This window comes from Phoxinus phoxinus, assembly GCF_949152265.1.
Source record: "Phoxinus phoxinus genome assembly, chromosome: 13".
Lineage (NCBI taxonomy): Eukaryota > Metazoa > Chordata > Actinopteri > Cypriniformes > Leuciscidae > Phoxinus > Phoxinus phoxinus.
Genome location: NC_136888.1, coordinates 1,121,658 through 1,137,074, shown reverse-complemented (window position 1 = coordinate 1,137,074; position 15,417 = coordinate 1,121,658). Strand labels below are relative to the sequence as shown.

The 15,417-nt window shown below is 37.9% G+C and overlaps 1 protein-coding gene across 1 annotated transcript in view; it reads left to right on the top strand.

Annotated features, from left to right (window-relative positions):
* The window catches only part of cdin1 (CDAN1 interacting nuclease 1), a 126,661-nt gene that overhangs the window by 65,931 nt on the left and 45,313 nt on the right, over positions 1–15,417 (top strand). The window contains exon 11 of the mRNA XM_079632791.1: positions 1,395–1,500. Within this exon, the coding sequence (XP_079488917.1) occupies positions 1,395–1,500 (106 nt within the window). The remainder of the gene's footprint in view (positions 1–1,394; positions 1,501–15,417) is intronic.

Sequence of the window (15,417 nt, the reverse complement as noted above, 5' to 3'; positions counted from 1 at the left end):
GCTGATAACCAGTACAGGGACAACCAATACTGGCTGATAACCAGTACAGGGACAACCAATACTGGCTGATAACCAGTACAGGGACAACCAATACTGGCTGATAACCAGTACAGGGACAACCAATACTGGCTTATTAACAGTACAGGGACAACCAATACTGGCTGATAACCAGTACAGGGACAACCAATACTGGCTTATTAACAGTACAGGGACAACCAATACTGGCTGATAACCAGTACAGGGACAACCTGATAACCAGTACAGGGACAACCAATACTGGCTGATAACCAGTACAGGGACAACCAATACTGGCTGATAACCAGTACAGGGACAACCAATGATGGCTGATAACCAGTACAGGGACAACCAATACTGGCTGATAACCAGTACAGGGACAACCAATACTGGCTGATAACCAGTACAGGGACAACCAATACTGGCTTATTAACAGTACAGGGACAACCAATACTGGCTGATAACCAGTACAGGGACAACCTGATAACCAGTACAGGGACAACCAATACTGGCTTATTACCAGTACAGGGACAACCAATACTAGCTGATAACCAGTACAGGGACAACCAATACTGGCTTATTACCAGTACAGGGACAACCAATACTAGCTGATAACCAGTACAGGGACAACCAATGCTGGCTGATAACCAGTACAGGGACAACCAATACTGGCTGATAACCAGTACAGGGACAACCAATACTAGCTGATAACCAGTACAGGGACAACCAATACTAGCTGATAACCAGTACAGGGACAACCAATACTGGCTGATAACCAGTACAGGGACAACCAATACTGGCTTATTAACAGTACAGGGACAACCAATACTAGCTGATAACCAGTACAGGGACAACCAATACTGGCTTATTAACAGTACAGGGACAACCAATACTAGCTGATAACCAGTACAGGGACAACCAATGCTGGCTGATAACCAGTACAGGGACAACCAATACTGGCTGATAACCAGTACAGGGACAACCAATACTAGCTGATAACCAGTACAGGGACAACCAATACTGGCTTATTACCAGTACAGGGACAACCAATACTAGCTGATAACCAGTACAGGGACAACCAATACTGGCTTATTACCAGTACAGGGACAACCAATACTGGCTGATAACCAGTACAGGGACAACCAATACTGGCTGATAACCAGTACAGGGACAACCAATACTGGCTGATAACCAGTACAGGGACAACCAATACTGGCTGATGTCATTTACTTTAGTTCACAGATGTCCCATCAAATCAGTTGTGCATGAATATAATCTGGCATTTGACTAAAAGTGGCTTGTATTTGTGTGTAAAAAAGTCTCTCCCCTCCTGTTTAAACACTGGTTATAGTAAAGTAGAGGTGTGTGTTTCTCCACAGCTGTTGATGGGCAGATCGTTCACTGGATTGAGAGCAAGGCTTCGTTTGGAGACGACCACAGCCATCAAACTTACCTGAACGAGCAGTTCTGGAGCTACTGCAACAGGTCACACACTCACACACACACACACACACACACACACACACACACACACACACACACACACACACACACACACACACACACACACACACACACACACGTTCACCTCACGCAGAACACACACACTCACCTCGTGTGTTACACAAACACACACCTGTGACCGCATTACATTAGTGTTACACAAACACACACTTGTGACCGCATTACATTAGTGTTACACAAACACACACCTGTGAGCGCATTACATTAGTGTTACACAAACACACTCCTGTGACCGCATTACATTAGTGTTACACAAACACACACCTGTGACCGCATTACATTAGTGTTACACAAACACACACCTGTGAAAATCTTCTCCGGTTCTTTTCTTCTGTTCAGGCGCGAGTAAAAACACGAACACACTGAGAGCCGCTTTATAGCAGAAACTGAAGCTGAAAGAGACACTGGCCGCGTTTCCGTTACCCTTCAAATTGCGCAAATTGATAAAACTCCCATTTATCGCAAAAAAGTTTGTACGCTCGCATGAAGTGGTTTTTCAGGCAATTCGAAAAATAAATATTTCGCAAAACTGCAATGGAAACAGTTTTTGCGCATTTACAGTCGCCTGGCGTAGATGCTGCGGTGTGTTTGGACAGAAGACGAGACAGAGTTGTTTATTAAATTCATAAAAGACAAAATAATTACAGGAATGCTGGATTCTAATCCTCAAAGCAACGCCACAATCAAGAGCTCGGAGCAGAACTGAGGAGAAACTCCTCATATGTGCCGCTCACAGGAGCCTATCAGGGTCTTTCCTCGACATTGATGCTTGATAACACGCCTACGTCTCCTTCCGTTAATAATCATAATGTCTAGCGCGGCGGCTGTGATATATAAACCTACTAGCGTCTGTTGCCATGATTTTTTTAAATGACTGATCGCGAGAGGAAAAATTAAGTTTTAGTCGCATAACATCGGTCAGTGGAAACGCCGTCATTTCGCAATAGTTTTGTATCGATATTTAGAAAAAATCACAAACTTTTGCGCAAATCTGTAATGGAAATGTGGCTATTGACACAGTTTTTCATGTTTAATACTGCTTTTAATCTACTGTATAACGTGCTGTATAAATAAACGTGACTGAAGATCTGAATCTCAGATATTTCAAAGATATCCACATCACTATGATCAGATGCTTTCTGAACTTCTGTTTGTTCTGTTATTGAGAGGAAAGTGCAGCACATATTTACATATTCATCTAAATGTGAAGGGCGTCGGGATGTTCACTAACAGTGTTCAGTTCACTTATATCCCACACTTCTCTTTACCCTGAAGCGGAGAACGAGAAACAGCTTTGAGTATATCGGGGCCTAGAAGCTGAACTAGAACTAAAATATTAAAAAGTTAAATATATCTTTTTTAAAAGAACCAGACTTCTGTCCATTAAATCACAACTAAACTAACTATCAAAGCCTTTACATTTTGCATACATTTTATTACACTATTAAATGCAGAACTAATAATCTTGCTAGAGATTTTTATAGTAATCTATTAATCTTTTATGAAATAGACACTTTTTAAGACAGTGAAAGTTTTAGATTTCCAAAAATGCAAATATTGTAAAAATCCAATCGTTTTTTTTCTGAGGGATTTCACAAGTACCTGACCAGTTTTAATAAATATGTAAATGTAAAGTGACCTGCTGTATTCAGAAGTCTCTTCTAGTAAACACAAACCACACGATGCTACTAATGCTCTCGGTGAAGACGAATGAGGTGTGCGTATGAATGAAAACATAAAACTGCAAACATCCTTTTGTCGTGAGAAATCACTTTATTTATCTGATCCGATGCGCTCGAGCGGCTCCAATGCAGTCTTCAGCGTGTGTGTGTGTGTGTGTGTGTGCAGACGTGACACGGCACATGCTGTCATGTCTGTGCGCTGCCTTGTCAGATAAACTTTGGCATGTCAAAAAAAAAATGTCAGACCCTTCAGAGTCCACCTTTCAGAGCTGCTTGTAATTTTTAATTGACATTTACATTTGACATTTGCGATGCTCTGGGAGCAGAGGAGCGCCCGTGTCCAGCTTCCTGTCGTCGTCTCTCTCTCAGCCAATCACAGGCTCCGGAGGCCCGATCCCTGTACTCCATCCCTGCTGTTTATATGAGTTATATCAGGGAAATAGTGAAAAGGTCAGCGAGTTTCCTTCCCAGTGACCTTACCAACATTGCCGCCACGTTTTCAATTAGTGCCGCGCATCAGAGTGACACAACTCCTGATTTGATTATTTTCAAGCATTTTCATCATTTGCACCAAATGGCAGCGTTTGCTAGGACTGCTAATTAGGGCTGCACGATATATATAACACTGTTAAAGAAAGTCAGACATGCATATTAGAGTAATTTTACAGTAAAATAAAATGTAATGTATTACTTTTTTGGGGTTACACTTTATTTTATGGTGTCATTGTTACAGTGTAATTATATATTTAGTACTGAGTAATAATGTACTAACTACAGGGTTAGGGTTTGGTTGAGGGTTAGTTGCATGTAATTATGCATAATTTACTGTTATTACTATAGTAAGTACATGTAACATATGCAACAAGGACACTGTAAAATAAAGTGTTACACTATTTATTTATTTTTTTACAATAAAGTAGTATTTAAATTAGGGCTGTCAAAAGATTAATCACGATTAATCGTATCCAAAATAAAATATTGTGTTTCCATAATAAATGTGTGTGTGTACTGTGTATAATTATTTATATATATAAAACACACACAATCATGTATACATTTAAGAAAAATTGGTTATATTTATATATAAAATATTTATTTATTATATAAATGTATATACAGTATATAAATGCACATTTTTCTTAAATATATACATGAATTTGTGTGTATTTATACATAATAATTATACACAGTACACACACATATATTATGCAAACACAAACTTTTATTTTGGATGCGATTAATCTTTTGACAGCCCTAATTTAAATATTTAATTTAATATATAATATTAATCACAATAAAATCATAATTATTATTATTGTATAGTCTGTGAAAAGAAGTAGAAAATGGCAAGAATAAAACAAATAAAATAAAAAAATCTTATTGTTTAGCCTGTGAAAATGGCAAGAATAAAACAAATACTTTATGGTTTGAGTTGGTTATGTAAAGAGTAAACTTGCGTATGAACACCCCAGATTTGCTCGACTCTTTCAGGCTTCAAAGAATAAAAAAGTAATCAGGGTGAAAAGTATATGTTCAGCTCTTTATTATTTGTGCAGATTCACTATCCCGACAAAATCACCCAATCATTGCAGAATGATCCATTCTTTCCTAAAAAGAGCTTTTCTAGTCTAAACTTCCTGGATTTTTCCTGTATATTTCACAAAATAAACAAAATATTGCATTGTCAATTCTTTCCCCCATTATCATGCTTTAATGTGAATTATCAAGTTTCCTGGTTGAAAATTGGACATCTGAAGTCGTATTTACCACCGAGATCATTTTGTTACGTAAGTTCCCGGCTAAACATGGCTAAGTTAGTGCATATTTGCAGATACATACATGCATGCATCATCATTTGACGAATATTGTATGTTTTAAACAGTGAAAATATCCTGTGTTTGACATCAGGCTGACTATATTAGTGCAGTGAATGTCTATATGATCGTCAAATATAAACTTTTATCCAAAGCGACGTACAAATGAGTGCAATAGGACAACAGTATGCAAGTCTGTGACCCTTCCCGGTTTAATCTAACACAGTACTTTTTAAAGGAAAAGTGAATCACACACATGCTTTAATAAGGTTTCCCCAATAAATAGGCAAGAATAAATTCACAATTCATGTTCTTTCCGACAACAAAGCACTCGACCGCCACGAGATCGCACTCACGACTTCAGAAGTGGGAATTAGCATTAGTGTAACACACACACTTCTCCTTATACACAGCCGTCTGGCATACAGGGTTCTGTACAGTCCTGTGTAGAGCCACTGGACCTGGTTCTGTAAGAGCGAACTGTTAATTGTTCCTCGTTCTCGCTGAAAACAAAAGCAAGCGGGAGATGCGGTGTGTGTCCACCGAACACAACTGATTTGCTCTCTGCAACTTGCAGCGCCAGCATTCATCATGCGAACACTAGTGTGTGGGGATAATAAACTCTGGCGGTGTGTAATGATGCTTCTCCTATAAAGAGAGGAGGAGAGCAGGATCTGGTGCTAAAGACCCGTCGGCCTCTCCTTCCCATCAATCTTCTCCGGCTCCGGGACGGATCTGCGCATAATTGAGTTATCCATCTACTCGGATAGAAGTTGCATTAAAAATTATTCAGCTGATAGTGAATATTAAGCACATAATAAGGCTTGTGTATGTTTTAGCTGAAGTGTGTGAGGTTAAATGTGTCACGTAATGAAATGCGACGCTGGACTGACGCCGCCTCTAATGGAGTGACGCGCACCGGAAAATAAGATTAAATCCGTCCTTTCATAAGCAGGTTCACTTATAGTGAAGGGTTCACACACACATGATCATTCTGTCATCGTTTGACTTTCTCGATTTTTATTTTTTTTATTTAACCAGATGATCTCATTGAGATTTAAAACCTCTTTTGCAAGAGAGACCTGGCCAAAATGGCAGCTGACTAACAACGCATAGTTACAAATATGATCACCAAGCATACGTACAACAACAAGAAACTTTTAAACAAGATCCTCAAGATACATACACAAACCACATCAACATCAGACTACTTAAAAATACAATTTAAACCTACCATAGGTATAAAGTGGTTTAGGTATTTTAAAAACAGGGACAACAATTTATGGCATCTATTTCCAACACTTTCATACGATGTTTAAATTCACCAAATGAAATCAGAGTTCGCAATTGCAGATCAGTCTGTAATCTTAATGCATTATGGTAGACCGTATCCAACAAAGACAAACATCGATCAGGCGCATTTCTATAAAGCAAATCACCGTACTCGAGTGCAGTGAGAAACGTGGTAGCAACCAATCTCCTCCTGGTTTCCCAAGAAAAACAGGCTTTATTTCTAAGCTTTTGTACCAGTTTATCAATGTGCAACTTAAAAGAAAGCTGATCGTCGATTAATAAACCCAAATATTTGTACAATTTGACTTGTTCGATCCGCTCACCATGTATAGTAAAAATACTTGGAAGACTGTCCAAGCAAAACTGTCTATTCTGGTGAACACAGAAGATGGTGTGTGAAGGATGTCCATGCTGCTCTTTTACAGACAAGAACACTACATTAAATTACATTAAAAATGTGTTGTTGAATCTGAAGCAGTTATTTCCATTCATCGCGAGCTCTATACTGAATGGGAAAAGTCTGAATCTGTTTGTTTGTCAAAGTATATTGTTCAATCCCATAGATGTGAGGATCTCACTGCGGCTCCATGTGCAGTTTGGTGTATTTGACTAATTTCCAGTGGTCAAAACCCAAATGTGGTTCACTTTGCACTCAACTGACACTTAATGCATTTAAAGGGGAATGTCTGAAGAATACATATTACTGAATCTAGACATGTGTCTCGTTTCAAAAGAAGTGCGTGCCACATCCCTCTGTGAGAGCCAACGTGGACTTATGATAAACACATTTTGAACCAGTTTTAATGATATTTAAAAGAAAGGTTTTTGTTCATTTCATGGTAGCTTCTGAAGCTAGCAAGAGTTCAACTATACAGCTTCATAACATCCCGATATCTCTGGCTGAACCATATCCAGTCTTAAAAATGAAGATTTCAAAATAAAAGTTTCATAGGAACAAGAATCTAAAATATTAAGATATCTTCTTGAGTTACAGACATGTAAACTTCTGCAAAATAAACATTGTTTCTGCACATTTAGAGAGCGGTGTTGTCTGCAGTTGTTTTGAGAGAGGTAAACACGACACATGTCAAGTGTCAGTGTGATTTGTTCTTCAGACTTTCCTCTTTAAACACAATAAAAACAGCTTTTAGAAAAACTAGCTTTTTGATGATTGAAAGTGGGTGAAATGTAACAATGTGAACATGCTTTGAGATCCCATTACCTCTGAACCATATACAGAATTATAATTAATTTTTAAAGATTTATTTAATACTTGGAGTTACAGGCATGCACACTTTGGAAAAATATAATTTATGGCACTCAGAATATTCTGTTTAATTGAGTTGTTGAACAACACATAATGTTGAAACTAGAAATGTATCTATTTTGTTCTGATATTCTTTAAAAGGAAAAAGCATCAGCTGTGTGCAAAGTGACTCACATTTGGTTTTGACCACTGAAAATGTGTTCAATTGACCAATTTACTCGCCTTTAAAATGAAGATACTAAAAGAAAAGATTATTAAGAATTAGAATCTATAAGGATATTAATATTTCTTAAGTGAAGGTATGCAAACTTGGGGCAAACAAACACAAGACTTACTAAAGTCATCATTACCCCTGATCCAAATCTCTGGTGAAATCTGTGCCTCGATTACTCCGTAAATACACATCTGTGGCGTTTAATATTGGCTTTCTTCCTCATTTATTTCTCAATAGCAAAATTATAAAGTCAAAATTATCCATTTTTATTTTATGCCAAAAATCATTAGGATATTAAGATCATGTTCCATGAAGATATTCAGTAAATGTCCTACCGTAAATATATAAACATGTATTTGTGTGAGTGAATGCAGCACAATCGTGAACATAAATGCACAACTTTAAAATGTTTCGATTTTTTTGCTCCTCAGATTCCAGATTTTCAATAGTTGTGTCTCGACCAAATATTGTCCTATCCTAACAAACCACACATCACTGGAGAGACGATTTATTCAGCTCTCATGTGATGTATAAATCTCACTTTCAAATGTACCCATGTGACTGGTTTTGTGGTCCAGGGTCACATGTTATCATGTTATAACATGTGCTTTCTGTAGCCAAAGTTACAGAGTTAACATGTTATTAATGAATAGAGTTGGTCACCTTTAAAATGAGCAGAATGTTATTGTTCATTGATTGTAATTCCAGTGCATCATTAATATGAGTGTGTGTGTGTGTGCGCGTGTGGTGTGTGTGTCCTCAGTAATAGAGGCTGTAAAGGTTAGATCTGATACAGCGCTGTCACGAGTTGACAAAGATGATGAATGGCCGTATAAACCGCAGCACGGCTCATTTCTCCCCTCGGTCACATAGGGTTAATACTCTCAGTTTTGTCATATATATTCTGTGGCTTGACCTCTTGGAAATTGTTGACCCGATCATTTGTGTTATATTTTCCTGAACTCTTTTTGAGACGTTGTTTTTGATGAGAATCGTTGGCAATAGCATTAGACTCCCGATAATATCAGACCCCCAGACTGGATCATTTATTTCATATTTGTTTCAAAGAGCATGTGAGTAACCCGCCTGACAGACTTCATGTGCCCGGATCACATCCCGCTCATGTTAATATGAAAGATTTACTGAAGTCTCTGTGAAGAATGGGATAAATATGATTCTCTCTGGTCAGTCGACATATATGTTTGACTGTTTTGTGATTAAAAACGCATGTATTTTAATGTTTTAAATGGAAATAGTTCTGGTGTTAGTTCTGGCTGGTCATGAGTTTGCAGCTAATCCTGCTAGTGTGTGTGTGTTGATGTTTGGTTCACTATTTATTCTGCTGGTTTTTAACATCACACTGGTTTATCTTGCACTTAAGGCGAGACACTACAGGTGAATAGGGTACAATTTTAAAATAATAGATATCACCATGAAACTTCCTCAGTTGATTACTTACACAAGTTCATAAAAAAAATGTATTACAAGTTTTTTAAATTTGTATGTTTAATTATGCAAATAAGGCATTATCTCATTAAATATGCACAATTTTGCATATATTTTCAGTAGATAGATCTGAACATATGATAAAGCCGGGTGCAAAATTCTTTTTTCATTTTGATGACACACAAGATGAAAGATGATGTTCAGAGGGATTTCAGGATATATGCTTTCATGACCTAGGAAATCTAAATATACTGTCCATAGCATTAAAAAAGCGATTTTCGCCATATTTTTTTTATTGAAATGTCACATAAATCAGGCCGGGAATGATTTATTAACAAATCCCTCTGAACATATCTTCAGAATACTGCTAAGTGTGTAACTGGAGGGTTTGGTGTACATCGGCTGAGATGTGTCACTGGAGAATGACAAAAACTCATTTTGAGAAAACGGCATTTAAAGATTTGTAATGTAAAAAAATCATACTTTTTTAGTGGAAACAACTATTTACTGACACAATATCTCATCAAATCATTAGCAACAACAATACAAACCACCTATATCACATCAAAACGTATAAACAGCATTTATGGCCTTTAACTGATCAGAAAAACAGTCAAAAACACACATCTGAGTGTCAGAGCGCGACACGTGATGCATCTGAACCAATCACGTTGTCAGATATTGACATCAGCCAATGAGATTTCGCTTTTAGAGTTAAATGCCCATTATACTTTCACGATTGGTTGCTGATTAAAAGGAAATGACCATATTTGGATCCGACAGCATTGTACAGGAGAGAGAGCTTCACAGACGTGTGTGTGATTAAAAGGAAGCAGAGAGAGATCGCGGATCATGTTGATTTAGAACGACAACTTTTGTTGAATTTCGGATAAATCTACAGACGCAAATAGACAAAGTGTAGTAAAATAAAGACCTAAATGTGTATTTTTTTCACCACAAGTCTGAAAGAAGACATGTTATTGAAGACAAATATCCCAAAATCTCAAAATTGACCAGTGAAAAACCCCCGATGTTTCTGCCTGCCGTGTCTCGCCTTAAAACAATAATCATGCTTCTTAGCTGTCAGAAGAGATTGGTGTGACGGCGTTCTCTAGAGTCGCGGCAGAAGCTTTGCTATCTCCATATGCTCTGCTCTCTTCCACACATCTTGTGCCAGTTTAACTGTGAACGCCTCAGAAGAAGCACGGTTGACACGCCAGTGTGACGTCAGGATATTGCTGGGATTTGTGGACCCTGGCACATGACATTTAACACCGCAGCCCAGTGCAGCGAGAGACGTCTGACACGCACCTCTGAATGCTAATACCACATGACAAGATGCTTTCATGCTTTAAGGATTTCAATGCATATTTAGGGACATTGTTTAATGCGCTCCGCATGTAATCCGCACACTTCAGGTCCCCATCAGCTGTGGGATTTAGCTCCCGCTAAGCCTCCATTTCATCTATTTATTTTCCAGGTTTGCTCCCGACGCATTAAACACATTTGTCATTTCAAGTCGAGGTTAAGAATGATTTTGACACCAACACTCTGCTTAAAAAAGTGAAAATAAAACACTTCCAAGCTGGGGGAAGGCAGTGTATGACTTAGTGAAGTTTAAAAAAGAAGGCCTACAGAGAGAGAGAGAGAAAAAACTACTTTTCAAAGCTAACTTTCCCATTTTACTTTGTTTTTCAACACGATTCCTCATATTATAGTGATTTCTGAAGGATCATGTGACACTGAAAATTCAGCTTTGATCACAGAGATAAATGACATCTTACAATATATTAAAATACACACACACACACACACACACACATATATATATATACATACACAGGTGAAACTCAAAAAATGTGAATATTGTGCAAAGTTCATTTATTTCAGTAATTCAACTTAAAAGGTGAAACTAATATATTATATAGACTCAATACATGCGAAGTGAGATATTTCAAGCCTTTATTTGTTATAATTGTGATGATTATGGCTTACAGCTTATGAAAACCTTTTCACAATATTCTAATTTGGGGTTTTCATAATCTGTAAGCCATAATCATCACAATTATAACAAATAAAGGCTTGTAATATCTCACTTTGCATGTAATGAGTCTATATAATATATTAGTTTCACCTTTTAAGTTGAATTACTGAAATAAATGAACTTTGCACAATATTACATTTTTTTTGTATGTTTATATATATATATATTAGTGCTGAGCAATGATCAATCACATCCAAGATAAAAGTTTGTGTTTACATATGTGTGTTTGTACTGTGTATAATTATGTTGTATATACACACATATGCATGCATATATTTCAGAAAAATTATGTATAAATATATATATATATATACAGTATATACATGCTAATATTTCTTAAATATATATATGCATATGTGTGTATATATACTAAATAATTATACACGGTACAAACACACATATGTAAACACAAACTTTTATCCTGGAAGTGATTGATCATTGCCCAGCACTAATATATATATATATACACACACTGTATGAAGGCCTGAGGTGTGGTATCCGATGTTCGAGTCGCTGTTAATAATAAATGCTGCAGACAGTATTATCAGGTGATCTCTTATCTTCTCATGTCTCGATAGCTTTAGTCCTTTATAACGGGACCGTTTGTGTGTCTGGCCTTGATTATATATTAAAGCCTAATCAGAGATGTATTAGGATGGGAACTTTGACCTTTGATTTCCCTCATTAATTCCCAGTGTTTGCAGTGGGTGTCTTCTGACGAAGCTGCCGTGACCTTTGCTCTGTGATCCGCTATGAAGGCGGGCCTGAGTACATCTGTGTGACAGTCCCCCGTCCGCCTGCAGACTCCTCTGGATAGAGCCGGTGTCTGCTGTTACACACGGCCTTTATTAGCAGCTCACGGATATCCCTGTTCCTGCGCTCGAGGGCACGGTGAGGCCCGCTAATGCACTGGTCAGATACGTACTCTCCATGCAATGCAAGTCATTTTGGGGTCATTATTTACCATCCGTGTCAAACCTGTGTGACTATTTCATATTTGCAACTTTTGTATAAGACACGTAATGTCATCACCGTCGAGTCAGACATGACATGTTAAGACAACGGCTTACATTTAGATGCATTTGTCACACACATCATATCAGTTTTACAAATAAAGGTTGCCATAAAATAACCATTGTTGGTTCCCCAACGAATCTTTCAGTGATCAGTTCTTAAAATAATCATTTAGCGTGAAGAACATTCATTGTAATAATCTAAAGTCTTTTTCCACTATAAAGAACCTTTTCACAATGGAAAACATCCCATGGATGTTAAAGGTGTATATATATATATGGAATATAATAGCACACAAGTCATATGGACTACTATTGTGGTCAGGGCCTAAAACTCACTTTTTCCCACACCTGCCAAAGATATGTTGTACAGCCGTGACACAAAAAACACAATTTTAGATGTTTGTGAAATTCATAATCCTCTGTTCCAATTATTATACCAGAGCTAAAACTACTAGCTTAACTAATATGCATTTAATGGCCTAATTTTTTTTTTTTTTGTAATTCAGTAATAGAATAAGAACAAACAATCAAATAAAAGCAGAAGCACAAATAAATGCATAATAAGCGGTGCTCTTCGGCCAGGTCTAATAGTTTTTAGTCACCCAAGTTTAATAAAGTAGGCTCATCAAATAAATAACACTGCATAATATTGTCCTCGAGGTTTGAAAATATATATTTGATATAAAATATGAATAATAAATTTTTTAACACTGTACATTTTCATAAACTCAAACTTCTATAACTTTTTTTCTGTTTAACTTTAACTTTTAATTTATTTCACTTCTACAAAAATCTGCCTAATGTCTTCTTTAAAACAAGACCAATCTTACATCTACGTATATTCCCAAGCATGGGATATGGAACCGACTATGTTTACTAGGATACTCGCAGAGACGTTTCTTCACATTTGTGTTCTCACAACATTGCATTGTTAGAATTCTAACATTGGCTGCTGGTCAGCCGGACACTGACACGGTTTACTCGCCAACGCAGATTTGTACTGTCATCATTCGGCGCTGGGCGAGTGCTTATTTTAGGCCCTGGATCTGGTGCTTTTGTGTTGTTGTCTCTCTGGAGCTCGACATCCACTGTTCACCTTCTGCTTTCACTGAACTGTGTGTAAAAGATGAACATCTGCTCATGTTCCAGTGAAGAGAGAAGTCAAACACATGTGATTCTGTTTTAAACTGCTCCTGTAATGACAGCTGTGTGTGGAGTATCTGCGGTTGTTTCTGTCGAACAGTGTAGATGTGCGTCAGGACCACTGAGCAGTGGAAGCTGGACTCTGACATTCACTTTCTCTGGGGTTTTAACCAGTTTGAAAACTATTACCATCAGAAGCAGTTTTGTTGTCCATGTCTGATGTCTAAACTGCAACTGTGTGAATCTGCAGATCTGTGTGTGTTTACACTAGCTGAGCGCTCGTGGACAGTCATCACGTCCAGGAATATCTCTTTAGATCACAGCGGCGCTAGATCCCGTTCACAACACCTTCCCTAATTTGGTGATGAGTGTTTGGTAATCAGTGAAGTCTCCAGAGAGCAGTTCATAACTCTGAATAAAGACAGCGGCCTGGACGAACACACACACACACACACACACACAGACACACACACACACACACACACACACACACACACACACACACACACACACACACACACACACACAGACACAGACACAGACACACACACACACGCACACACACACACGCACACACACACACACACACACACAGAGAGAGAGTCTGTCATCATTTACTCTCGTGCATTCTGACCTTTCTTCTATTGATCACCAAGTGAGATGTTTGAGTTTCACGCTCAACAAAAGCACTTCATGATTTAAACGGCCAAAAGGTGGCATAGCGGTATCGTAACCGTAGTCCACACGACCAGTGCATTCATAAAGCTTCTGTACTGGGATCGATGGTTCTACGGGGAACTTTGGACATCGGTGGAATCGGTCCATTGCACAAACGGTTCTTTAGATCATGAGCATGTTTTCAGAAAGCTGTTCAGAGTTTACTTCAGGATGTCAGCGGCTCAGTTTGATGCTTTGCTAGTGATACTGGGTTAAAAACACGACCACTAATTGATCCTGAACAGTTCTGGATGTTGGCGTTCACTTGTACGGTGGCTCTGAATGGTCAAAACACTTGTGCAAAACGCAAAAAATCAAACCTGATCCAAATGTTTTATGACGGACAAACATTTCGGAGGCAGTGTGTAAACGTGATTGACACATCGTGAGGGCGTAGTTATTTTGTAACGCCCGTAACACTGTATTCACATTTGTTTATTAGAATAGGCTAGTGCCTTTAGATTTCCGATATCTTTGATGACAGTATTGTACATCTATAAAATAACCTTATTTTATCCATTATTGCCATATGGACATTACTTTGACACACAATCTCTGGCATAAACACGTATATGTAATAAGGACACTGTCACATAAACTTTACAATAAGGTTCATTAGTTAACATTAGCTAAATACATTAGTTAGCATGAACTGCGCGTATACAGCATTTGTTAATATTGAACTTGATTAAAATCTAGTTAACATTAGTTGATGCACTGTGAACTAACATGAACACACAATGAACAGCTGTATTTTATTAACTAACATTAACAAAGATTAATAAATACTGTAACTAATGTATTGCTCATGGTTAGTTCCTTTTAGTTAGTACATTAATGTTAACTAATGTTACCAATGCAGGTTTGGAAAAACATCTAATCTCTAATTTAGCATGTAAGCTAAGCATGAGCTGTTCCTGTAAGCTGCTGCTTGTCTTCCACTTGTAAGCACATCGTGTCGTGTCATGTCCACTGGAAACATGTGCGTGAAGAGTCGCCGCCTCATGTACGCAATGGAAAAAAGGAAAAACCCTGAGAGAATGTTGTGCAGTTTGCTGAAATATGACCGAGCTTGTCAAAAGCCAGTTTGAAAAAGAAAGCAAACATATTTTAATCAAGCTCTGGACAGAAGAGGTCACTGTTAATCGCAGCGTTTAATGTCGCGCTGGCTTTCTGCGTGGAGTTACCCATGACCCCGTCCTAAAAAGGAAGCGGAGGGATGAATGAATAACTGCGAGGTCT